Below are 27,975 nucleotides of genomic sequence, written 5' to 3'. Positions count from 1 at the left end.
GCAGCCTTGCTCACAGATCTGATTTAGTCCTTCAGTACTTGTGCACTACATGCAAAAACATTCCGAATGTTCCATTCATGCAAAAAAATAAATGAAAGGCATTTTCTTCCGATCGTCGCAGCTTGGTTTGTCCAGGAACAATTCCTGCAAAACAAAATCTAAATGAAAAACAAAATAAAACAGTGGTATAGTAAACATTACTATACTATACTGTTGTATAATAAAACACTGATAATACGTAATGCACTGATTGGTCCTTGGTGGTTCTATAGCAGTTGTTTTCCCCAACATCCTCTTCATTTCTGCAGGCAAGGGCGTAACTACCAAAGATGCAAGGCAAGGGGTGCAGCTGCTTTGGGGACCAGAGCTGAAGGGTTCCCATCTTTACTGCCTAAGTAATATGTTTTACATGCAATTATCACCATCAGTTGCTAAATAGGGGGCCCTTACAAACTTTTGCTATGGGGACTACAAATACCTAGTTACGCCCCTGCCTGCACGGAAAGGTATTCCATGGGCCTGTCATTATGGGTATTGATCATTGGATAGACAACAACTAGGTTGACATGCATGAAGGTCGTCATGACTGAAGGTCAACATGGGGTTAAGTCAACAGGGTCCTTAAGTCAACACAAGCATTAGGTCGGCATGGGGTATGCCACAACCTAGTGGATGGTAGGGCCTGAAATACCTCCTGTCAGCTCATGTTGGCTCAAAAAAAAGTAAAAAAACCCCATGTTGTCCTTTTGACTGTTGACCTTCCCCATGTCGACCTAATGACACTGTCGACCTACCCCATGTTGACATTTAGTCATGTCGACATTCATGCATGTCGACTTAGTGGTGTCCACCTAATGCTTGTTGACCTAATGCTTCGAAACCTAGTGACCGTATCCCATCAGAACCTAGCCTCCTGTGCTGTGTTTTTAATGCTTGGGACAATGGTGTGATCTTCAGAAGGATTGTGTAATAAGTTGTTCCGATTACAGATTTTAGGAAAGTGTGTTCTATTTTTCATTGTTGGGACATATTATACTGACAATTTGGGAAGATTGGCGATGAGCTGCAAGCTTAAATGCATTGATCAATTCATGAACTAAAACCCCATTATTTATTTAATTGATTATTTGAATGTTAAGGTGAGTTAGTTTGTTGTAGTGAGTGCTGCCCCCTGTGTTTGTATTTACTAGAGTGTGTGGTCACAGGCCACCGCACCCCATCCCGGGAAGTGGGTGCTGTTTGCACCCCATTCTTAGGAATGGCGAGTGTGTTGGTACTTCTGTATCTGACAATTTGGGAAGAATACACATATACTGTAGTTTATAATACACAATACACATCGTTTATAATTAATTTTACTACAGTATGTACTGTACATTAAATAATAAGCCATTCAAATTGTCTGTATAAGTTTAAAACATATAAATAATATACTGTATCAGGTAAAATATCTAAATAAAAGATCATCTGCAATTGCTTTATTGTGCCAGTGAGAAAAGCCAGACAATTCTCTATACAGATAATTCTGCCACATTAATTTGTTAAAATGTCAGGAAAACAAATTCAGCTGAAAATATATTCACTAAACCTCCTTTTAAAATAAAGGTTGCCCAGCCATTATCATCACAGTAGGTGACTGCGAACAGAGCAATGTACTCAAATACACTTGGTTGATAAAGCTGGACAAGTTTTGAATTACAATTAAAGGTCAGTTTTGATGCCAATGTTCCCATTTCGAATCACCAGAAGATAAGACATTCAGGGATTTAGAAGAGTTGCTAAGCAATTATTGATACTAATGAAATAAATGACCAAGATTACAAGTAGGGGAACTAGATGTTAATTAAATACTTACATAATATTACAGATTTAATTAGTTCCTTAAAATAGACGACGAAAAAACATTTGCAATAAATAATAAAACATTACAAACGAAACACTTCATCATGATTGGATGAGACTTGTGAATATGGCAGGGGTTCCCAAACTTTTTTGAATCATGGCACCCGAAGCATCAGAAATGTTATCACGGCACCCCTAGGCTAAAGGTTTCTCATTGAGAAAGTCAGAAACAAATATTAAGTTGAATAAATGGTGTTTATATCTCATTCTTAGGATCAGTTGTGTGGTAATGGACAAAATGGACTTCTTCTTGCCCATAAGTTGACTATTATATTGGACATAAATAACTTTAATTGGTCCTGGACCAGCAACCCAGGTCACCCCTGCAAGTCCCCCAATGCACCTCAGGGTGCCGCGTCACAAAGGTTGAAAACCACTGGAATATGGCCTTGATTCACCATACATGTAGGGGGAAATTTACTAATGGAAATTTGTCAAAAATAGGTGTATTTGTATCCAGAAATATACTTATTTTTGACATTTACTATCCCGAAAATACGGCAATTCGTATTCGTATTGATAGCACATCAATACGAATACGAATTGCCGTATTTTCGATATAGTAAATGTCAAAAATAAGTGTATTTCTGGATACAAATACACCTATTTTTTTTACAAATTTCCTTTAGTAAATTTCCCTCGTAATGTCAAAATGTCACAAAGATGGGACCAAGACTTGGAATTGCAGATAAATATCTTTTCGCCAGCAATAGTGAGCAAATTCAAAATGGACAAAATAAAAAAAGTGGACAAAATGACATAAAATGAGAGGTGTTTTTCAGAAATGCCTGAAAACTTTGGGAAATCCTTTTATAGTATATGGCAGTGAAAATGGCACAATGCAGCACACACATTCCTGCCAAACTTGTAGCAGAAATTTGTGGCAATTACATTTCGGAGTACAGTAGGCCATTCTTGTAGAGCTGATTATAATTTTATTTCTATAATTTTCATGCTCTTAAAAAATGGTTGGCGTGATGATAACCATTTATTCAGCTCTATGGGGTAAATTTACTAAGATGAGTTCTATTGAAGATGGGATGTAGCCCATAACAACCAATCAGATTTTACTATTTATTTAGCACCTTCTCGAAGATAATAGATATAATCTAAATGGTTGCTTTGGGCAGCATCCCATCTTTGATAGCACTCCCATCTTAGTAACGTTACCCTGGTGTTGTGGTTTTAATTCTTGGCCAAATAAAAGTCATGTGGAACAATTCGACATGGGAATGATACAAATGCTTTGATATTTTACACATCTCTTGTTACTGTAGAACTATTGTCATGTGGACAATAGTATCCTTTAGCCCATTCTAGTATTCCTCTATTGCACACTGATCTTCTTTACAACGGAAAAGTAATTCATTCATTGAAGTGGAATAATAATTGCCTAGTTAGAATGACAATATTTTCTCCTGTCACATCTCCCAGAAATACTCTGCATGGATTTCTATTGTTTCTAAATGTAAAGACACTGGGCAGGAAAGGCTATATACTATAACATGTTCTTTCTACAGAAGCTAATAGGTGCATTGTGCAATTACCAAACTCTCCGCGGTGGGTGACCTTACAGCTATTGTCTTCCATTCTCACATACAGATAGATAACTTCTCTGTTGTCCGATTTGTAGCTAATAATGTATACCTAAGAAATGATATGAATACCATTGAAACCTAGATCCCGCCACAGTATCCACACCTATTGCAGCGAAACCCTGCATGCATCAGGATTATTGCCATAATGAAGGTACAGCAGAATATGCAATCCTGCCTTTAGTACCTTCAATGTATGATATATCTCTATGTGTTTGTCTGTGGGTGTGTGTTTATGTGCAATTACCCTAAACATACTGTACCATGGCAACCCATGCCTTCAATAGATCCTAATAGAGGATCAACAGTATCTAGATAAAAAGTCAATGGGTCAACACCACAAGCTCCACAAGCAATAGGTAGATAGCAACAGGATCGTTAGGGCTACAGTAATTCGAAAGACAGACACTAAGGTCAAAATATGGACAAAGTCAAAATTACGCCATACAAAAGGACAATACATAAAAAAGTAAACATATGGTTTTCCGTGAGTTTTAAGGTTAGGGTTAGGCTATAGGAGGGAAGGTTAGAATTGGACAATAGGCAGAGGGCTATGGTTAGGCTATCTAAGGTGTATTTAGGGTTAAGCCCATGGGGAAGGGTTAGTGTTAGGCTACGGGTGGGGAGATTAGGGTAAGACACTAGGCAGAGGGCAATGGTTAGGCTACATGAGGTGAATTTAGGATTACTCACTAGGTTGAGGGTTAGGGTTGAGGTGAATGTAAAGTTAGGCACCTGAAGAAAGATTAGAGGTAGGCAATGATAGGAGAGGCTAGCATTGGATACAGGGGCGTAAATTCATCTCAGTTTCCCAGAGACCAGTTGTAGTTTGGTGCCCCCACCCCAAATATGGTGTGTGTGTGTCAACATTCACCTGCGAGTATCATCTCAGAGTCCAGCAGCATTGCTTGCTGCAGTGCAGGCTCAGTGGTACCAGGCAGGAGCCATCCTGCCCCCTGTTGTAGATGTTAGCAGGGCTCCTGGTATAGAGCCAATTAACTACAGGTGCACAGCAGTGCTCCATTGCAAGAGCAGTGGTCACACTTGGATTACGCTAAGAACCACACAGGTGCTGCTTTACATGCAGGTGCCGCTTCAGGGCCTGGAGCCTGGAGGTTTGAGCCTCCATTGCCTCTCGGAGTTACGCCCATGATTGGACACTTGGCAGAGGGCTATTGTTAGGCTATGTGAGGTGAAATTAGTGTTAGGCATCTGTAGGAGGTTAGGGTACGGGAAATAAGAGTTAATCACTAGGCAAAGGGCTATGGTTAGGCTATGTGAGGTGAATTTAGGTTTAGGAACTAGGGAGATGCTTAGAGTTACGCTAAAAATAACAACAAATAATGAAAGTCAGTAGAAAAATCTACTGACCCTAGTGCATGTAGACCTTCTGATCTATCTAGGCCAGGGGTGGGCAATAGGTGACCCTCCAGCTGTTGATGAACTGCACATACCAGAATGCCTTGCATCAGTTTCAGCATGGCCTAATAGCAAAACTAAGGGAAGGCATGCCGGGATGCCCGCACTTTGTTTAATTTATTCATTTAAAATAAAATTGTGACATTCATATATCACTAAGTAAATAATACATAAAATCTATATAAGCCATTAATGATGTGATCATCTTGTGCTTATCACCTTTTCTTAGCATACAGACGCTTGTGAATTGGAAGGAATTGTATAACCAATTTTAATTCACATAACTTCAAACACTTCCCATCTGTCCCACTTTTTGGGCACTGTTCCATCATCCCATTCCCAGGCCACAGTTTCTCTAAAAGTAGTAGGCATGAACCCAGAATAATGAAAGAGAGAGCGGGTGTCCCGAAGCCATGCCTAATCCCAGATTTAACCATGATAATGTTGAGAGGTATGCCTTAAATGTTGCATTTGCAGGGAACTTGGAAGTTTCACTTGAACGCAACATTTTTTTTTCTTTCAAGGACAATGCGACCAGAGTTAAACCGCTAAAGTATCTGTATTTAATTATTTATTTACAGTTATTTATACAGCAGGCACATATACTGCAGCACTTAACAGATAATATTTAGTCATTCACATCAGTCATTCATATTCATCTCACCTATTATATCCCCAGTGAGTCAAGGTAGAGCAAATTTAAGCCAATCAATTCACAGGAATCCTCACAGCAGCACAATCTGAGTGAGCTGATCATGTGGGACCTCAGTAACCCATCTGCTCATATGGTTGTGTTAGTGAGGACAAGGATGCCTATGGTAGGAACAGTTTTATGTGTGACAATGGAAATGGAGGAAAGCATAAAACTATAGATAGATAATAGAATGAGCAGAGTCCCCAACAGCAGAAAGTAGTTATGTGAAGGTCTTGTCAAGTTGCTGCAGAAAGGCTGTGGTGTAAATCATGCTACTATGTGGTTTTACATTTATATATCTAACTTGTTCTTCACTTCTTACAGTGGGGCCTTTTCCGAGGTATATCTGGTGAAGAACAGATCTACTGGACAAAACTTTGCCCTGAAGTGTATCAAAAAAGTAAACAGTTCAAGAGATCGAAGTTTGGAGAATGAAATTGCAGTGCTAAAAAGGTATGGCTTTCTTCCACTCATATTTCTGTATTATATTCAATTTAGCTTGAAAATGTATTTTGAGAAATGTGCTAGTCCTAGAAATGTGTTAAGGCTGGCTGTTAATGTTTAGGGGCATACACACGGGGTGTATACACAGGGTGATTTAAGCTCTATTTCTAAGGGGCATAACCCTCCTCCCAGGGGCATAACCCTTAAAAATTAAGCATGGATCACTCCATATGTACACCCTATAGCAATGGTGATGCGTGATCCTGCGCGTAGCCATCGCCCACAAAAGATAGACAGTGCATGCAGTGTCTATCCTGCTTGGTTCGCAGTGTTCTGCCTATAAGCACAGGCAAAACACTGCTCCACACAGATCGCTCAGCACACATTGCGGGTGTATCACATGTGCAGCAATGTGTGCGAAGCAATCTGTGATTAGGCCGCTCGTTCAGCACGGAGCACCCATTGCCCCGTATATATGGTGTTTTACACTTTGATCATTCTAAGCAGTGGTGTAACTAAAAGTTTTGTGCCCCCCCCCGCTGAAATTTTGGCAGTGCCCCACACAGTTAGCCCCCCCTACAGTAAAGTTAACCCCCCTGCCTCACCCCTCCAAAAGCCGCTGTAGCAGGTTCCCGCACCTTGTCTGCGGTCCCAGATCCCCTGTCCGTTCCTGGCTCCAGCGTCTAAGGAAAACGGACCATCACAAAACATCTGCCCCCATACAGCAGCCAGTTTTCTGCTGTATGGGGGCAGACATTTTGTGATGGTCCATTTAGATTAGAAGCAGAAACCAGGAGGGGACAGGGGAGCCGGGACCACAAACAAATCTTCTGTCACGGGCTCCGGCCACAGACAAGGCAGGTGAGCTCCCGGCAGCCGGCAGAGACATTGCAATAGCCTCGCAGAGCCCCGACGCCCACACCTACACAGCCCCTCCCCGCCACCGCGGGGTCTGCGGGGCTATTGTTACGCCACTGATTCTAAACCAAGGTTACCCAATAGTACCAAGTTGAGTATTTTCTGTGATTTTTTTTCTGCTAACAGTCAGACAGCAAATACACAATGAAATGGTCTCACTGATCAGCTAGCCATTCTTTATTCAGCCACCATATGGTATTATTTAACCCAGGCATGTCCAACGTTGGCCCTCCAGATGTTGTGAAACTACACATCCCAGCATGCTTGGCCACAGTTTTGCTATTAGAGAATACTAAAACTATTGCAAAGCATGCTGGGATGTGTAGTTTCAAAACATCTGGAGGGCCAACGTTGGACATGCCTGATTTAACCCTTTGAGTGCCAACATCTATGTGAGAGATGCGTAAAATATCTGCTAAAATGCCAGCATCTCTGTGAGATATGCGCAAATAATGAGTGCAACATCTCTGAGAAAGATGTGCAAAATATCGGCTAGAAATATATATTTCTTATATAATGTTGTTAAAAAATGTTGCGTAAAACAAAAAAGATTATATAAGATGAACATCACCGATTACGATGAATAAAAATGTTTCCTTGGCAATTTTCCCTCCAATTTTGTCAAATTTACTTGGCACTCAAAGGGTTAAATAATAAAGCTTATGTATTGTGTATTTTAGAGAGTGCAATGGTATTATGGATATTGATCATACATTTGAGACAGAATTAACCAATATATATTTTATCTCTAATTGTGTATGACAGCACAAATGAATGCCCAAAAATGTATATTCCCTCATGTGTACAGTGAATTCCCCAATTCATTTCTACCTCCAGTAAGAGCAAATGTTTTGTCCTGTTCTCCTCAGGATTAAACACGATAACATTGTGACACTTGAAGATATCTATGAGAGCTCTTCACACTTCTACCTCGTCATGCAGCTGTAAGTAGTGCTGACATGTACCAGAGAATAATTGTTCCATTTTATAGAACTCACTGTTACTGCATTATAAAAGATTGTGTCCAAGGGAGGCTATCATTTATACTTTGCTGTATTATTTTACACATAACAATTGACTATCCATCATATAAATGAAAGCTGAACATTTTCAGTGCTTATTGCAATGTTTCCTCTATTACACCTTAAGTGAACTATTCTTAGCTTAGATCACAAAAATGACTGTGTGCCGGAAGTGAGGCTGCTTTAACATGGGTATTTGCTGCTTCTGGATATAACCCTTCAATTGTCTTTCAAGAAAAAGAAAATTGGCATTTATTTTGGACATCAGATCTAAGGCTGTGGGGATTTAACCCTTTTGCTGCAGAGCAGGTATGGGGAACCTTCGGCCCTCCAGCTGTTGTTGAACTATACATCCCAGCATGCCTTGCTACAATTTTGCTATTTTTCTATGCTAAAACTGTTGCAGGGAATGTGTAGTTCAACAACAGCTGGAAGGCTGAAGGTTCCCCATCTCTGCTGTATCAGATCATTCGGGAGAGTATGCAGTCATTGGACAGACAACATCTAGGATGACAGTCACTAGGTCGACCACTAATGATTAACAATGACTAGGTTGACACATTAAAAGAGTCGAAATACCTTGGGTCAGCAATACCAAACGGTCAACGCAAGCTTATGGTAGACATATGCAAGGTGACAAAATATGACAAAAGGTGTTTTGTTCATGCTTTACCATCCTAGTGGACATAAAGCGGGAATATAATAGTATGCCCAAATCATGTGGGTAACATATACAGAATAGATATAAAAAAACTCATGTCAACCTTTTGAATGTTGACCTTGCCCATATTAACCATAAGCGTGTGTCTTCCTTTTGGCAGAGTCGACCTACGGTATGTCAACCCTTTTTTTCGGAGTCGACCTACTCAGTGTTGACCATTAGTGGTCCACCTAGTGATGTTGACTTAGACATTGCCTATCATCTATACCGTAACACTCTGGAGATATACAGATGGGGCCGGGCTCTTCTTTGCTGGCGAATCGCCAGAACGTCACCGCTGGCGATCCGCCAGCAGCCTGGCTCGCCATCTGACTGAGATGCGCATGCGTTTTACGGGCACGCGCGTCTCACGCACGCCTCAGTTTCCGTCGCCGGGGCGACGGGACCCTGTCCGTCTCCGCTTCAGGGAGACGGACAGGGTTAGGGGGGGTGCGGGGAGGCGGTGGGGACCCCGGGTGACCGCCGACAAGCCGGCGGGGACCTGGGGGAAGCCGTCGGAAGGGGACGCGCGCGCATCTCGTGCGCGCGTGTCCCCTTTCGCAAATACAGATGGCGGGTGCCGGGGGTTGTCGGATGGCGTCGCCATCACCATCCCCTGCAAAGAAGAGCCCGGCTCCATCTGTAGGAAGCCTGTGGTGCATGCATAGGGCATTCAAGAATGCCCTATGCATGAAGATGTTAACAAAGGACAGCCATTGGGGTAAGAACAGTGGTGCAGCAGGGTGTAGAGAGCAGACACAAACCACATTGACTGCTGCAAGACGTTGGGGTGTATTCAAATGTGGCAAATAATTTAACTAGCTATATTAGTACACCTGAAGTGGCCATTCACACCCTTCTCCTACAACCGCATCTCCCCCATAGACGCAATCAACCTGATAAAAGACAGATTCACATGTGACATCAAATTAGGGACAAGATGGAGGGGGTTGTGTAAAAAGTGAAAGCAGAGCTGAGAGGGGTATTCCAAAGTCATTGTACTCACTACCTGTGACATCAGTGGTTACCATGGTAGCTGCATATTAGTTTGGACCATATTAATAATTATTAATCAATAATAGTACCATAAAGTGACTATTTGTATATATTGGGTGTTTGCACACCTGCTTTCAAGAAGGCCTTAGCCCTTCTAGTCAGTGAAAATCAGAACTGTCCTCAGGTATGCTTTTTTACTATACATCACATACAATATCCTGATGCATTGACAGTCATAGCTGGGTGCTGCTAGCATAGATTTCATCATTGAATCATTGTTGTGATTTACTGTACAAGCATTTGCTAGTGGGAAAATCTTGACATTACAAAATGCCTTTCTGTTACGTTTGTAGTTTATGAAACTGTGGTGCTATTAATGTATCTAAAATAATATAGCCATAACGTAATCTGTCTGTGCGATTGTATACTGTAGGGTGTCTGGAGGAGAGCTCTTTGATCGTATATTAGAACGTGGAGTATACACTGAAAAAGATGCCAGCAATGTAATACTTCAGGTTCTGTCAGCTGTCAAATATCTACATGACAATGGAATTGTCCACAGGGATTTAAAGGTAAAGAGATGTAAAATGAAGTATTAAAGTTACCAATCTATGGGGGAGATTCTCTAAGAATCTCCGCCCCCCTTCGCCGCCCATCGCATATTTAATTATCGCATATGCTGTAACATATGCGATAATTAAGGAAAAGGACAGCTCTTGCGTTAAGAGCTGTCCTTTGCGGTGAGAGTCGCCGGGTCCCAGCAGGTCCCGGCGGCTCTCCCCTCCCTCCCACACCCGGCGCTGCTGCTGCTGCACCGGGCTCTCCTCCTCCCTGCACCCGGAAGAGGATCAGTGCAGGGAGGAGGTCACAGGTCCGGGCAGCACTGCGCTGTGCTGCCCGGACACAGGTGAGGGGGGAGGGGGCGATGCGGGGCGGCGGGGGGTCGGCGCGGGGCGGCGGAGGGTTGCGATAGAAGCCCATTGGCTTCTATGGGGCATCGCTAGATTTTTCTGGCGATGCCCCCCGCCGCAGTAACCCGGCGGGGGATGCTTACAGCATCCCAAAATGCGGTAAAAACCCCGATAACGGGGTTTTTACCGCATTTTTAGCTTAGAGAATCTCCCCCTATATAAGATACAAGGGGGGTATTCAATTACTGCCAATTTTTTGCCTAGGCGGAAAATTTGCACTTTTAATGGGCAAATTTTCCCTATTCAATTGTTGTGGCAATGTTTTTATCTAAGCAAAATATTTGTTAGAGGGAAAAAACACCCCATTCGCTAAATTAGCCTCCAATCCACAAAATTGCACCTGTTTTTGGCGCTTTTTAAAAATACCTTCAATAGCGACGAAACCACCCACAATTAAATTAAAATTACGCATCAACTTAGTTCCGTTTTTTCAGCTATCTGAAAAAATTGACCTAACTGAACACCAACAGCTTTATCAAGCTACACATTTTTACAAAGTTGCTGTTAGTCCATAATAAATTTCAATAACACAAATATTTGTTTTGATACATGCCTGTCTCATGCATAAACAATGATATGAGTAATAGATATACATTCTTCAGTGGATGATTCTCTAAGCTTCAAAAGTGATGAAATGAAGAGTGATAACCAACCAATCAGCTCCTACCTCACATTTTTCAAATGACATGGCAGGCAGGAGCTGATTGGCTGTCTTTTTATCACTCTCCATTGTATCACTTTTAAAGCTTAGAGAATCTGTCCCAATATGAGAAAAACACCAGTAATAGTTGGTATATCAATCTACATAATTATGGATACAAAGTGTAATACTATGATGATTTTAAGAATACGATTTCCTTCCACTATTGTTTACAATGTAGGGATTACATTTTCTTAATATATTTGTTAATTGCAGCCAGAAAACCTTCTTTACCTCACCCCTGATGAAAATGCTAAAATCATGATAACAGATTTTGGCCTTTCCAAAATGGAGGAAACTGGGATTATGTCCACTGCATGCGGAACTCCAGGATATGTTGGTGAGCATAATACTGTATAATTCGGTGCTTTTTTTGCGATATCATAACAGTCGTTTTTTAAACACAGCCTGTAACATGGCATTTGGGAGCTGGCTGTTGATGCTTGATCTCCATCCACGTTATCTCGCAAAGGCTTAGTACATCCACTCCCGAGTCTTGTATTAAGCTTTCTGTTCCTACCTTTCCTGCCATCTCCAGTATGCATCTGATTGTGATGAAGAGCTGTTCATCTGATATATGTTGTCTAATATGAGGTTGCTTCCATTGCTTCTAGCGCCAGAGGTCCTTGCACAAAAGCCATATAGTAAAGCAGTTGATTGCTGGTCTATAGGAGTCATAACATACATTCTGTAAGTAGTCTATTGACATTGTTGTGTTTTTATATATGTGACTTAGATATTCTGGTTTTCTCTTCTATGTGTAAATAGTATAATAATAGAAAGTAATAACCCTCTGCAGTAATTCCCAATATGGATGCCAAAGCACCGTGGGGTGCTGCAGGAGTGACTATAATTGGTAGTCCATTGCCAAATCAATGTATTTTATGGAGAATGTGATGGCAAAACCAGTGCTGTTCATGGCCAATAATAAAATATGTGGATAATCAGAAGCACAGCCATGTTCACCACCCCATTACAGAACGCAAGGATGACAGAGTTAATTGCATAATTTGTTCCAAATTTCTCTACACAATCCTTTTGGCATTGGGTCAAATTCAAGTTTATAATCACCAGACTACTTTGGATGCATCAACTAGAAATAAGATGTGAAGCCACTGGTTGGCAGGAGTGTAATTGGGGAGGAATGGTGCATGAATCTGACCTTCATATGTGCCTGTATAGTACATGTAGTTCATCAATTATTTATTTATTTTAAAACATTAGGCTTTGTGGGTATCCTCCATTCTACGAGGAAACAGAATCTAGACTCTTTGAGAAAATCCGAGAAGGAACATATGAGTTTGAATCACCTTTTTGGGACGATATTTCCAAATCTGGTATGTAATGTATATATTTTATTATATTTACTGTCCTGTAGCTTTTAAGTTTGCTTAATTTCAATTATAGACCAGTTCTAATGAGTTTTCTTTATCCACTCATAAAACAGAACATTTTATGCCTGACTTTGGGTAAGGGATGCCAATCCCAGGGCCTTTTTATCAATCCCGGGATTCGTGATTCCCGGGACCCCTGGGCTTGGACTACTTAATAAAAAAAACCACACCTCCAAACCAGCTGCCCACATATTTATACACATGGGTGGGTGGTGAGGCTGGGTGCGTTCAGGAGTGTTGCGCCCGGGTGCAGGGGTGCAGCGGCGGGCTGCGCAGTGTGACCTAAGTCACGCTGCACCGAACCATACAGCTGTAGATGGGAGCATTTGGGCTGTGTCTCACCGGGTGCCCAGGTGCTACCCAGCAATAGACTGCACATGCGCAGTCTGATCCACGAAATCCTGGGATTCAAAACCTGGCAATTTTAGGGCCAAACCCCAGGATCTCGCCGATCCCGGGAATGGCTAACCTAGTTTGGATATACGCAGCATTTGGAACACAACTAACCTGCTACATATATTGGGGAGCTCAGTAACATAAAACAGTCACCATAGAAACACCTCCCATTCTACACTAACATTCCATCTGCTTCTATGGGAGTGTTATCTGTCTGTAAACTGGGTTAAATCTTTATTATCTTAACCACAGTTTTTTTTTATCTCACTCTCCAGCAAAAGATTTCATAAGCCGTCTGCTGGAAAAAGATCCCAAGAAACGATATAACTGTGAAGATGCTCTCCAGCATCCATGGTAAGATTCCAAGATCCCGCTGGCAGAGCAACATGATTTTAGTGTGAAACTGCTTTGACAACATGAACAGCTGTTAGCACAGAAGCAAGAGGCACTTCACATATCAATGCTACACATCTATCCTAAGTGCCATATTAAAAAAAGTACCGCTCTGCCAGACCAGAAATAAATTAGTCTATAAACGCAGTCTAGCAATTTGGAAACAACTCAGTATTATAGTCGTGCCTAATAATTATGATCATCTAATTAGCTTGTGCCTGGCAGTGGAAATTAAAAACAGTTAATACATGGTTTTCTTGTAATCTGCTTTCCAAAAGCAGCAAATGTTTTGTGTATTCATTTGTCTGTTGACAAAGACAGCGCTGGGTGGGCACGTGCACAGATACAATCATTCTTATGACTTACCAAATTCATTTAGGTGAATATATCTTTTCTTTCACATGCTACTATGATTTGGCCACTGACTAATGTGTGCTGTTTTATTCTTCGTTCTTCAAGTATGCACTAGTCACTAGTGTCTGACAATGGAATAGGGTGGAAGGATCCTGTAGAGATATATCAATCTCTTTTACGCATGACTCATTCCCTATACAGCTTGAGCATGCATGAAAGGTTCTCTGTGATATTCAGAATGCAATGAAAAAATGAAATACAGGGAACAGTAATTCAAAAAATTGGAATGTTAAAAGGAAAGAGAGGATGTAAATATATTAAACTTCATTATGGGGAAGTATTACCACAAAGGTTGTGGTCTCAAATATGGGGGCGTGGCTTATCGGGAATGTCCGTAATTTGCAAGCAATGTACCTTGGTATTATTTAATCATAGATATAGAATAATAATATGAGCTCAAACTAGCAATTTAAAGAAATAGCACATATAAAATAATGGTATATGTCATAAAACAATATTCACAATCCTTGGGTTTTGTCACATGCAAAAGGCGAGTGTTTATATATATATATATATATATATATATATATATATATATATATATGGTACTCTTTACCTATCACGGCGCCCATCGCGGGCATCGCGGGTACATTTATGTCTGGCCGCGACGCGACCGACGCGATGCCCGCGATTTCCCATCGAAACCCATGTTAAACATGGAAATCGCGTCGGTCACGTCGCGGCCGGCCATAAATGTACCCGCGATGCCCGCGACGCGATGCACCCGATTTCCCATAGCAATCAATGTTAAATGGCCCGACCAACGCGATTTTACTGTTAAATGCCTCAATGGACCCGATGTGGCCATAGGAAACAATGTTAAATGGGCCACAGAGGCCAAATAGGCAACCTTGACTGGGAAATGGCCCCCCCAATTGTTACCGCCACCCCACGATCAACGTCAACCCGAAGCGTGGCGAGCGCAGCGAGCCCGCGAGGGGCGGCGGTACGCGTCCTCCGACCTTTTCATACCCCCACTATCCATGTCGGCGTGGAGTTGAGAATAGAATAGTGTGGCGAGCGCAGCGAGCCACCGAGCCCGAAGCGTGGCAAGCGCAGCGAGCCCCGCGAGGGGACGCGGATACCTTCACAGCTATCCGCGTCCCCTCGCGGGCTTCACAGGTATCCGTGTCCCCTCGCGGGGCTCGCTGCGCTCGCCGCGCTTCGGGCTCGGTGGCTCGCTGCGCTCGCCACACTATTCTATTCTCAACTCCACGCCGACGTGGATAGTGGGGGTATGAAAAGGTCGGAGGACGCGTACCGCCGCCCCTCGCGGGCTCGCTGCGCTCGCCACGCTTCGGGTTAACGTTGATCGTGGGGTGGCGTAAACAATTGGGGCCATTTCAGAGTTCAGGGTAAGTATTTGGGCTCTAAGGCCCATTTAACATTGTTTCCTATGGTAAAATCAGGTCCATTCAGCCATTTAACATGAAAATCGTGTCCATCGGGCCTTTTAACATTGATTCCTATGGCAAATCGTGGGCATCGCGTCGCGGCCATCGTGTGCACATTTATGGCCGGCCGCGACGCGACCGACGCGATGTCCATGTTTAACATGGTTTTCAATGGGGAAATCGTGGACATCACGTCGGTCGCGTCGCGTCCGGGCATCTTTAGCCCGCATACGACGCGACCGACGCGATTTTTTACCTCACGATGCCCACGATCAAGATCGTGGGCGCCGTGCTAGGTAAAGAGTACCGTAGATATATATATATATATATATATGGAGCGATATGCCGGCACACTCCAACTCCAACTCACTTCAGCCCGGGTGCAGGTCAGTAGGTACAAATACAAGCAGGCAATCAGACCGCACACATGGGACTTATCTCTTAGCAACAAAGATTAGGCATCAGCCAGTTTCAGTGCAAGCTTTCGGGAAGTTTTATTATCCCGTCCTCAGGCTAGAAAAAACGAAAGCTTGCACTGAAACTGGCTGATGCCTAATCTTTGTTGCTAAGAGATAAGTCCCATGTGTGCGGTCTGATTGCCTGCTTGTATATATATATATATATATATATATATATATATATATATATATATATATATATATATAGGATTTAGGGTTTGTTGTGCAATGATGCCCCTCAGATATTGGAAAAGCAGGGCATATAAAGAGTGTCGATAAATGCAGTGTTCTGGTGAATACCCTGCCTAGTCCATCTAGAAAGATCAATATAATTGGCAAGTTTCACTTGCAGGCAAGGCAACAGAGACGACATGGTTCAGAATACCAATGGATTTGGTGCTGGATTTGGAACAGTGTAGAAGTATGCTCAACGCGTTTCGGAGTTTTCAACGAACACCTCCCTCAGGAGCAGTTGGGGGCTGATTGGCTGGAGAACTATTTATTATACACAACCAGTTTTATCAATCACAAGTTTTGGCTTTCTTGGATAATTGAGAGCGGCTTACAGTATTTTAAATGTATAGACCCTTAAATATAGTACACTGTGACTTGTTTAAAACCAACTCTATATTATATTATAGGCATCTCTATCTTTAATATAGATATTTAATAATATTTAATGTTTTCACCCTCTGTAGGATTGCTGGAAATACAGCTCTCCATAGAGACATCTACCGCTCAGTGAGCATCCAAATAAAGAAGAACTTTGCTAAAAGCAAATGGAAGGTGAGTTTATACATTGCCTTAACAACCCCCTTTTTTCTTTTTTTGCAGTAACTATATATCTGTGTACCCTAAGCTATTAAGTAAATAGAGAAATAACAGTCTATGCAGGTTTTTGTGAGTATAACAATGGCACAGGAACACAATTAAGCCACTTGTTGTCACTTGAAGGGTAGAAAATGATGGCAAATATTGATGCTGGGCGTTCTTTATATTAAGTATACATAGCCCTCATTAGTACCTATTTTCTGTATCAAAAGTAACCCACAATATTATATTCATTCTTATCTAAAGATGAAATTTTTAGCATTTGAATAGAAATCGGTGGGTCCAGTTGGTTCTGTTTCCTGTTGTTGAAAGTATTGCTCACTGAATTCTAAATTGGTTTGTTAGTTAGTATTAGTTAGTTGTTACCAAGCTTTGGGAATTGGTTTGAAAACTGATTCATTTAAAATGTTAATCTTACTAATTGGTAAACAATAATTATGTTTATGATGCACTTAGAATTTGTGCAGCTAATGAATATTGGCACTTATTCAGATCTGATCGCAGTACAAATTTGTTATCAAAATGGGCAAACCCATGTGCACTGCAGATGGGGCAGATGTAACATGTGCAGAGAGAGTTAAATTTGGTTGGGTTGTGTTGAAACTGAAATCCAAATTGCAGTGTAAAAATAATGCAGCCAGTATTTTCCCTGCACAGAAACAAAATAACTCACACAAATCTAACTCTCTTTATACATGTACATCTGCCCCACCTTCAGTGCACATGGTTTTGCCCATTTTGAGAACAAATTTTACTGCGATCAGATCTGAATAAGGGCCATTGCACGCATGTATTTTGAAAGAAAATAGCACATTAATATTGATAATGATGATATTAATAATACTGATATTTTTATGCATTTATATCTCTTTCAGCAAGCATTTAATGCAGCAACAGTGGTTTATCACATGAAGAAAATGCACATGCATGGCAGTCAGAGCAGCACTGGTTCTGCATCTGAGGGGAAGAATCGAATACCTACCATCAAAGTGTCTGATACCACAATGTCACCCTTTCCCAACAGCACTGGGGAAGAAGACAAAAATGAAAAGGATAAAATGCAGCAACAAAAACCAAGCAAAGTGTCTGATGCCAACATGGTGACAGCTGTGAAGGAACCCATGAAGGATACCAGTCCTATGAAACAAAGTCACCAAAAATCACCTGAAGGGCAACTTCTCCCAGATCTGAATCAAATAATCCAGAATGATCCATCAAGCTCTAGTAAATCACTGAAGAGCATAACTCAGAATATAGCTACACAAACCAGCCCAGTGCGCCAGATGTCTGCTGAAGTCAATCAAACATGCACTGTGAAGGATGGACACTCGCAAACAAAGCCTAAGACACAGACCACCCATGCTCTCAAAGCTACCACTGTGAGCAAGCCAACACAAGTTGGCACAAATTCAAAAGAAGTTCGACAACATAATCTGACACCTAAAAACATGTCTCAATCACTTGATCTTGACTCACCACCAGTACACAAAAGTGAAGTACACAGAAATTCATTACAGAAAACACCTTCCACCAATACCTCTTCCAAAAAGTCAGCTTCACCCACTACTGATAAAGGTAATACCACTGCAAAGCCTCCTTCACAAGTAGGGCTAAGTCCATCTTCTCAAAAAACATCTGAACAAGAAGCTAGTTCTCCAAAGACCCCTTCCAAGAAGGCTAACACCCAATCCTCTGTCCAAACAAATACAGCCAAGAACAGTACTCCAGAGAGGTCAAACTTGGATTACAATATCTTATGCATGGAGCTCCCTCAGTGCAAAGCCAAGGACTTATCAAATGGTACTACTAAGACTGATAAGATTGCTGTCACAACCAACCTTTATGTGACTACTGGAAACTCAGATGAAACTTATGAAAAAGGAAAACCGATTTCTTGCCCGGAAAGTAGCCTGACAAAGAAGGGTTACAAAAAGCAGTAAGTTATTTGATATGATTTGCATACCAAACTACTGTGATACCACAGTAGTGTCCAATGCACATGTTAATGTCATGAAAAATGTGCACCCTTAATGGTTTATGCTCCTGCAGAGACTGGCACAAGAGAAAGTCAAATTCTTCATTGAAAGTAATAATACCACTGCGGCCTATAGAATACTGCGTTTAGTATCTCCAGAACAGTGGCGTAACAAAAGCCCCGCAGACCCCGCGGTGGTGGGGAGGCGCTGTATAGGTGTGGGCGCCGGGGGTCTGCGGGGCTATTGTAATGCTGCTGCCACTGCTGCCTGCCGTGAGCTCACCTGCTTCCTCTGTGACTGGTGGCCAGAGCCCGGGATCCACTTCTGCTTCTAATGCCAAAAGCCGCTGTGCAGTACAGCTGTACCTCTGTGGTCCCGGCTCCCCTGTCCGCTCCTGGCTACTAAAGCTTCTAATCTAAATTGAACATCACAAAATGTCTGCCCCCATACAGCAGAAAACTGTCTGCTGTATGGGGGCGGACATTTTGTGATGGTCCATTTACATTAGACACTGTAGTAGCCAGGAGCAGACAGGGGGTCTGGGACCACAGAGGTACAGCTGTACTGCTACAACAGCTTTTGGAGTGGGGGGGGGGGTTAACTTTGCTGTGGGGGGGGTTAACTTTGCTGTGGGGGGGTAAGGGGGGGTTAACTTTGGGGGGGGGGGCGCTGCCGGAATTTCGGGCGCTAAGATTTTAGTTACGCCACTGCTCCAGAAGTATATAAATACATTGGAGACTGTACAGAGAAGGCACATGGCAGTGGTCAAACCAAATTGATTCTTCTGTGTTAGTTGGCAAGTTGTGCTCGCAGGGCTGGACAACGGACATGATAGGGTTCACAACCACTAAATCTTTTTCCCCTAATGCATTTAATTCTGGACAGTTTATGTGTTTGCTCACATGTGTGGCTCCTGAAAACTTTAACTGTGAAACTAACATAAGTGTGAAAGTGAAAAACTAACATAGATTAATGTTCATAAGCAAATAATACTGAATATTGTACCCCCCTTTACCCCCTCCCAAATAAACACGCATAAATCTATCTGCTACATATTGTACACATGATCTGACCTATCTATATTTTGGTTGTCTCTACAGGCCTTTCATGACCGGCGTTACACCGCCAGCTAAAGCCACAAACTACACGCACTGTGGCAGTGGACAGACAGGGGTCTGTTCAGTCATGTGACCAGCCTGACAGTGCTTTGACTCACTACATTTCATTGTAAGTCCTTGCATAGAACTATATGTTCTGATGTACAGTGATGCATAGTATGTTACATTGTTTTTATGCCTTTTTATAACATTCCAATAAAAAACATGTGCTATTTTAAACAAATATGAGAATGTTGACAAATTATAATACTAACAGATAACCAGCGTTCAAGCATAGGCGTACTGGCCTGCTATTTTCCCAACAGTCTCAAGCATGAATGTTTTCTTAGTTTTTATTAAAGAAAGCAGGAATGTTGGGCTACCAGCTGCATGGAGACAAGCATTAAATATAAATTTAAAAATCTAAATCTATCAAGCAAATGTTGCTGATTTAATTGTAAATTGGTTATTAATTACATTAGGTCTGACAGTCATAGGAAAGATAGCCAAATAGATCAATTATTTCATAATTATATCATAAAGTATTGGTAGTATAAGATATATAGAATAGAATAGAATAGAATAGAATCAACTTTATTGGCCATGTGTGCTTGCGCACACTAGGAATTTTTTGTGGATATACAGTACAGCATCAGCAGGGATGAAGGGGGGGGGGGAAATACATACATTACATTGAGACGTTACATGCGGGGAACACATACCGCCGAGCAGCACAGCGCCTAGGCAGCCATCTGCGGCGCCACTGGTCGCTGCACCAGCTCGGGTAGGTAGCAGTAAAAGCAGGTACAGACAAGTACAGTATCACACAGGAATACATACCCGCCAAGCTGCACAGCGCCTAGGCAGCCATCCGTGGCGCCACTGGTCGCTTCAGCAGCCAGGTAGGTTACAATATAAGCAGGGACAGTACTGGCACATAGAGAACATATACCCGCCAGGCTGCACAGCGCCTAGGCAGCCATCAGCGGCGCCACTGGTCGCTGCAGCAGCCTGGAAGGTAACAGCATGAGCAGAGACATTGCAGTTATAGCAGAGACATTACAATTATCACACGGGGGACAGGGGATAAGAGGTTACACGTGGCTGAGTGCACAGATCCGAGGCAGCCATTTGCGGCGCCATTTGCGGTGGTGGGGGGGGGGGGGGCGGGGGAGGGGAGAGGAGAGTCAGTGAGGCCTGGGGAGAGTCAGTGAGGCCTGGGGCTGGAGTTGGGCCCTCCCTGTGCTGAGTTCCATGCTGCTGCCCGATAGTCTTTTCGACCCTGCTGATAGCTGCTGGTGAGGCATCCAGGGGCAGGGGGTCTCATCTCCTAGGTGAGGCAGGGGGCCGGTGGTGAGGGCCTGCAGGGAAGGTAGCATATGCCGGTGTCCTCCAAAGCAGAGGCCTCCTCTCCTACCGGCCTGCGAGGGGGTGAGCCAGGGAGCCTGGGGCCATGGCTGGCGCTGCTGGTGTCCATGCCAGATCCTCCTCACCTCACAGTGGGTCGTGGGGGTGGACCTCTTCTGCCGCTGTGCCCGTGGTCCACTGGCCGGGGCTGGGGCTGCTTGGTGGATGAGGTCATATGGGGCCTCTGCTCGGCCCGGACTGCCGCTGCCCGGGGGGGATCCGGTCCGCTGCTGCCCAGGGGGATCCCGGTCCGCTGCTGCACCGAGGGGATCTCGGTCCGCTGCCTGCACGTAGCTTGCCTCGTGTGGTGAGGGGAGGGGGGGGGGCGCGCCAGGGGTGGGAGCTCCTAGGAATGGAGCGGGAGCCTGGGACCGACCCCAGCAGCCTCCGGCTGCCCCCTCAGTCTGGAGGACGGAGCTAGCGTGCTCTGCCCCTCCAGCTTCCTCGCCTCCTCCGGCTGCCTCCGATCCTCTCCCGTCCGTCTCCCGACGCCTCGTCCGCCTCTCCTCTCCTCTCCGGGGGCCGAGGATGGGGGAACTCCTTGGGTGGGAAAAGGGAGCTCCGAGGGAGCTCCGAGTTCGTGCGACCATCCTCGGCCCCCACCGGAAGCATACAAAGTGGGTTCTAATTACCTGAGCGAGAGTTGTTGGAGGTGCCCGGCAGTGACCCTCTTATACTCCTATTCTTACATGTGATCCATCCCGCAGCTACAGACTCTCTCTCACACTGATGTATGCTGGGCTACTGTAAGTGCAGCAGTCTGCACGTTCTAGAGGGGGCTTAGTGATCTCACATAGCATGCTAAAACCCAACCCAAACCCGCCCCCCTCCTGTTTCTGCAGGTTTGGTTTCTGTCAGGGTTACTTACAATGTAAGTAAAGGTGTGGATCGGCCGGTGTGGTGGTGGGTATTAGTTACACGCCTGCAAACTAGGGATGCCAATCCCAGGAATCCCGGGATTGAGCATTTTTCAATCCCGGGATTGAAAAATGCCCCAGGATTGGCATCCCTAATCACAGGCAAAGACTCGTTTTCTAGGCCCTATGACTGCGCATGCCTTTTATAGCGGTTAAATAGCATATAATTTGTTATTGCCTCGAATATCCATAATTAATAAATATGGTCCATTTGCTGAAGCCAAGTCACAGAAATGGAACATGCGTGGTCCTGGGATTAATGCATGTTGGGTCAGGAATGGTCTTTACTTATGGACATAATATTTATTAGACCTTATAGAACTTTACATTCTTACTTCATTAGCATTTTGCATGAAATGGCAATGGTTTTGTTTTGTTAAAAATTCTTTGTCTCTTTGAATTTGTAAGAATTATGTAAGGATTTGAAATACCGTAATGATCCTAATCAGTGGCAGCTCCAGAGTCAGGGCTACAACACAGTCCACAGCCACTCCCACTGCAAGTGAGTCAGTTTGGAATGGCAGTTGGTGGCTGTTGGTGTGGCTCCCCCATTTGAATTTGGAACTGTGCTGCAGCCCCAACTCTGGAGCCTCCCCTGATTATTATCATTCTGAGCATTCTAATGCAGAATTCTGTTTCTTTTCTACAGAAGGGCTACGCAGTTACTTGTGTATTACGGCCAAACATTGATCACGCTTCTGAGGGAAGCAGGAGAATCTTGCTTTCATTTCCTCTTTGAGAGCATCACCTGGACTACGAGGGCGTTTTCTGAGGACACAGCAGTGTACTGCAATCTCAATGGCAAGGCTTGTAAACCATCTACAAGCAATCATGGAAACCACAGGGAGAGAGAAAACTATGTGTTTGAACAAGACTCTACCTTGTAAAACCTACTGATGACTGTATATATTACAGGCAACATTGCCTTGTAATTCACGTGTTTGAAGGCGTAGCATTTTATTGCTTTAGTCACATTTATGAGTTTTGGGTTGGATGAACTACATTGACATCATGGGTCTTTCCAATGGAATTTGACAAACAGTGAAAATCTGGATTATGAAGATTTCTGGTTTAAATTTTAAATTCTAAATTTAATTTTAAATGCAAAAAGGCAAAAGCAACCTATTGTGCTTGTCCAATTATTTTTTTATTAATACTGTTTCAGTGCCACCATTCATGTCACACATGCACAACTGTCAGTAAAGGTAAAACTGACTAAGGACAGTGGGGGAATTACTGCCGTAGCAGTCATGCAGCTACTATGATGTTCCCGGTCATGCTGTTCAACCTACTCCAGAACAGAGTGCCTCCATGTATGCTCAAAAGACAAGAACAGGGACATCTGGATCAGATGAATGGCATTACTGTGGTCACTAACTCCAAAATTGTGTTTAGAGATGACAATCACTTTATCTCTTCATTTGGAACCTGCAAACCAGACTTTCCATCAAAAGACACGGGCAAATATAATTTTAAAATACTGAAAGTATGTGAATGGGAAAAAGATTGTATCATTTTTATTTATTTATTTAAATGTATATTTAATTGTTGTAGTGCTTCTGAAATTGTACTGTACATGCAAATCTGTACCAGCAAATGTTTTGTTTCCCATGACACTTTAATTTACATACAGTACCGCACTCTAACAGGCAAGATAATGGTGTTATATCAGTAGTAATGGCAGCTTAGCACCAATTTGTGCCAAGAGCTAAGCATCTCCTCTTTAGTACTATAGCTCAGGCTTGGACACATAGCCTATTGAAGAACACAGGATAACATTGAGCTGGACAGCTCATCAGCAAATAGACTCAGAATCTGCTTTGAAACCCCTATTTTGTTTATAGTTGTTTAATCCATTTGTTTTATTAAACATTGTTATATATGCCTTTGTAAATATACATGCAATGGTTCTGCTTCTGTAATATGAAATCATTAATAAATATGACTTTTTTATGTGGAACACCAGTGCTATAGTATGTTCCTTTGAGTGTCTTTATTTAAAGCTGCCGTTTCCATTATGCAAGGTGGCTGGCATACGAGGGATAGATATCCAGCTTGATGCACAAGGTCAAGAAACAGGCGGCACTCAGAGGCTAAAAAGTGGGATGGGATATGTCAATGTGCAAATAGGAAAACATATTTATATATTAATTTGTAGTTTTTATTACATTTCTAAAAATAAGTGCAAAAAAAGGATAAAAAATGGTACTTATGTAATATCTGGGCTCCCGGTTTTCTTATGAGACCGTGTCCCCTTGCGGGGCTCACTGCGCTCGCCACGCTTCGGGCACGGTGGCTCGCTGCGCTTGCCACACTATATAAAATCAACTCCATGCGTAGTTGGATAGTAGGGGTATGAAAAAATGGGATGCATTTAACATGGGAGTCCAGATAATACATAAGTACCTAAAAAAGCTTAAATTTGTAGTGCAGAGAAAAGTGCTAGTGCATAATGGAGATATCTCTACGCGTTTCATCTCTGACACAGTTGCTAAACTTAAGGAGAGAGGGCAAAACACACTGGGGAAATTTACTAATTTACTGTGTATTCTACTTCACATGTGATGTTGCTTTGGGCAACCAATCAGATCCTGTCTACTATCTTCTAGAGGGTGCTAAATAAATAAGAAGTAGATTCAGATTTTTTGCCCATAGCAACATCACATGTGAAGTAGAATGCACATCTTAGTAAATTTCCCCCACCAGCTGCTGTGGTCATAAACTTGACGACAGAGAAAAAAGGGTGTCTGCAGTAATCACTAAGGGCCTTATTCTAGTTCACTCTTAGAGGCAAATTCCTTCTTAGCTGGAAAAACCATGTGCACTGCAGGGGGGCAGATGTAACAGGTGCAGAGAATAAGCTTTGGGTGAGTTATTTTGTTTCTGTGCAGGGAAAATACTGACTGCTTTATTTTTACACTGCAATATAGATCTCACTTTGAAGAAAAACCCCACCCAAATCAAATTCTCTCTGCACAAGTAACATCTGCCCCACCTGCAGTGCACATGGTTTTGTCCAGCTAAGAAGGAATTTGCCTCTAAGAGTGAACTAGAATAAGGCCCTAAATATGGAACACCCAGTGTACTGATTTCAATTAAATCTTGCTGATCTATTTTCTGTCAGTGTCTAATCACTTTTGTCTACATACAGTAGATTATACACGATTTACCAAGGCAAAAACAGCCACATGATTGATTGACAGGAATATTATCCAATTGGGGGATGGGTAATTACAATACTTCTCCCCAGACATGACTAGTCTTTAATAGATATACACAAAAAAAAAGAAAAAAGAAAAATCTAAAAAATAAAATATAAACACCCAATCAAATCACAATGGAAGAATTAAAAAATAAAAATAGATCAAGACATTTTTTTATATCAAAATCACTATGGCTGTAGCCTTTTTTACACCAAGCAGATAACCCCAGTAAGCAACCTAGGCTATTTGACCCAGATCACACTAAAAGAGGCTGGTTAGCAGATAATGTCATCTTCAAACTCAGATCAGACAGCATGGCAGACATGGGATCAGTCTGGCAGGGGACCAAACAGGAATAACCTGGGTCAAATGTACTGTGTAATAGGGATATGAAGAGTTGTAACACCAGTTGAACCTGTGTTCAGTAACACAGTTCAGACCTGGGATATTGGTGTGAAAGTGATATTACCAAGGCCGGATTAAGGTGTGTGGGGGCCCTGGACAAAAAGGTCTGTGCCCCCCCCCCCCCCCCCCCCGGACAGAGGCATCCTCAAACCCCCCCCCCCCGGACGGAGGCATCATCTATCCCCCCCTTCCCCGTACCAGGGCTGCGTGAGGGTGGCCAGTCAGGCTGCGAGATCTGACACTCGCCACGCGGGGCTGGCCACTCTGTGCCGCAGGGAACTCATGTGCTGAGCAGGGCCCTGATAGGACACTACCAGGCTCTGGAAAGGAGAGAAAAAGTATGTCCTTAATATGGTGCACCTAATTTTTTTTAAAGGCATTATCCCCGAAAAGAATGCGGAAAAAACGTGCAGAAAAGGAGATAATTGCCTAAAAACAATATGGGGAAGGAGTTAACATTTATTTACGTAATAGTACTGTCCAGTGATATCAGAATCACAAACCAATAGTGGCCTTGGAAGAGATATCTATAAACACAGACGTCTGCAAAAGGAATCTACCTTCAAGAAAAGGGAAATCTTTATTCCAATAAAACCATGATGTTGTAAATCACACATGATTCAGATCACCTCATCACCAGTTATGGAGGAGACAACCACTAAATGACCACAACCCCTTACGATCACTTGTCATCAATTCATCACTTTTTGACTCATCACCTTATATCCAGATGAGAGTCACACCCTATCACTTTATCTGATCACCCACACTTATCACCATTTATGTTTATTTGGTTCACCGGTGTTGCACACACGAATGAATTTTCTTTCACCTTATTTATTCACTGATCAGACCTATTAAACAAACTATATCAATATAATAATCAAGTATGAATCACATAGGACGGCACTAGCAGGAATATCACATTAGAGGGCAAGACACCCTCTGCATATTTTTTTATACATTATTCTATATACAAAATTTATACAGTATCTCTATATTTCTTTAATTCCCAACACATTAGGGTCAGATACCCATCACACTCTTCACAGTTTGAATCATATCTTTCATGTACACTAATTTAACTAATTTAACTTTTTTCTAGAGACACCAAACACGCCCTATACGATCCACAATATCGTATCCCATTCAAGTCACTAGTCACCAATGTGGGAATAGGGAACATATCATACTATAATTATAAACAACATAGACTATTTGAGAGTATAGACATATCTTTCCATTTCTTTCTCATATATACTCGTTATGACTCATCATTGGATGGGTACCAAGGATTATATCACCAATTGCCCGCAAGGACTGTATTGTAAAAAAGGCATACACATCATAATTTGTTGCAACAATGGTGTCCGTGTAAGAGTAATCTCCTATTTGAATAATAACAATATTTGAATAATATAATAGTGGTATACCATTATCATAACACAACCTATTAATATTTCATATATCGCCATTGTGATCTACAATATTTTATCCCATTCAAGTTACAAGTCATAAAATATAGGACAGAGAATATACAAATGAGATTATACTACATATTTAAATAACACTGATTTATGGAAGACACAGACATAAATCTCCTCTTTTTCATATACAATCGCTGTGACTCATTATTGGCTGTGTACTAAGGACTATACCACTAATTATCTTTAAGGACCATGTAATTAAAATATACACACATCATAATATGCTGCAACAAAGGTGTCCGCCGAAGAGTACAGTCTTATTAGAACATCAATAACATCAGAGCAATATAGGAGTGGTCAGGGCCGGTGCTAGGGTGTCCGGCGCCCTCCTGCAAACCATATATTTTGCGCCCTTTCACATTGCCATTGCAACAAGCTGCAGCCCGATTGTGGGAGAGTATGCAACATGCGATCCTACGGAGGATCTCGGGTGTACATGTATGCATACACCATCTCAGTGCTGTGTCCGCAAAATGTTGTAGGGCACTAAAGGTGCCCATACACGCTGCGAGAATCGCATACGTTATGGGCTAGATTGCATCGCATCGCACGGCATGCATGCAATGTGTGTGCGATGCGATCCGAAAGCAGTACAAAAAGTATCTGCAGCACTCGTGACTGAGGGGGAAAGGAGGGGAGAGAAGGAGGAGATGGAAGAAGAGGGGAGGAGATAGAGGGGGCGGAGTGATGTGGACTGGCAGCGGCACTGGCACAGCAGACTGAGAAGAGGGAAGGAAGGGGAGGCTGCGCTGCTGCCTGTTCGTCATTTGATTGACAGCTGACAGGCGCAAGCGCAGGGTAGGGGGCAGGGTAGGGGGCGGATCCGGACATGACATGTCATC

The 27,975-nt window shown here is 42.7% G+C and overlaps 1 protein-coding gene across 4 annotated transcripts in view; it reads left to right on the top strand.

The window, feature by feature from the left end:
• The window catches only part of CAMK1G (calcium/calmodulin dependent protein kinase IG), a 94,250-nt gene extending 70,258 nt beyond the window's left edge, over positions 1-23,992 (top strand). For all 4 annotated transcript variants that reach the window (XM_083172825.1, XM_083172826.1, XM_083172827.1 and 1 more), the window contains 11 exons: positions 5,935-6,063; positions 7,842-7,916; positions 10,124-10,262; positions 11,578-11,701; positions 11,976-12,051; positions 12,586-12,698; positions 13,427-13,505; positions 16,509-16,596; positions 17,517-18,577; positions 19,718-19,844; positions 22,688-23,992. In XM_083172825.1, coding sequence (XP_083028951.1) covers positions 5,935-6,063; positions 7,842-7,916; positions 10,124-10,262; positions 11,578-11,701; positions 11,976-12,051; positions 12,586-12,698; positions 13,427-13,505; positions 16,509-16,596; positions 17,517-18,577; positions 19,718-19,808 — 1,975 coding nt within the window. In that variant the 3' untranslated portion in view covers positions 19,809-19,844; positions 22,688-23,992. The remainder of the gene's footprint in view (positions 1-5,934; positions 6,064-7,841; positions 7,917-10,123; positions 10,263-11,577; positions 11,702-11,975; positions 12,052-12,585; positions 12,699-13,426; positions 13,506-16,508; positions 16,597-17,516; positions 18,578-19,717; positions 19,845-22,687) is intronic.
• Positions 23,993-27,975: the final 3,983 nt, after the last annotated feature.

Source organism: Crinia signifera, chromosome 2 (genome assembly GCF_055691185.1).
Source record: "Crinia signifera chromosome 2, ASM5569118v1, whole genome shotgun sequence".
Taxonomy (NCBI): Eukaryota; Metazoa; Chordata; class Amphibia; order Anura; family Myobatrachidae; genus Crinia; species Crinia signifera.
The sequence above is the reverse complement of the archived record's forward strand: the minus strand, read 5'-3'. Positions and strand labels throughout refer to the sequence as shown.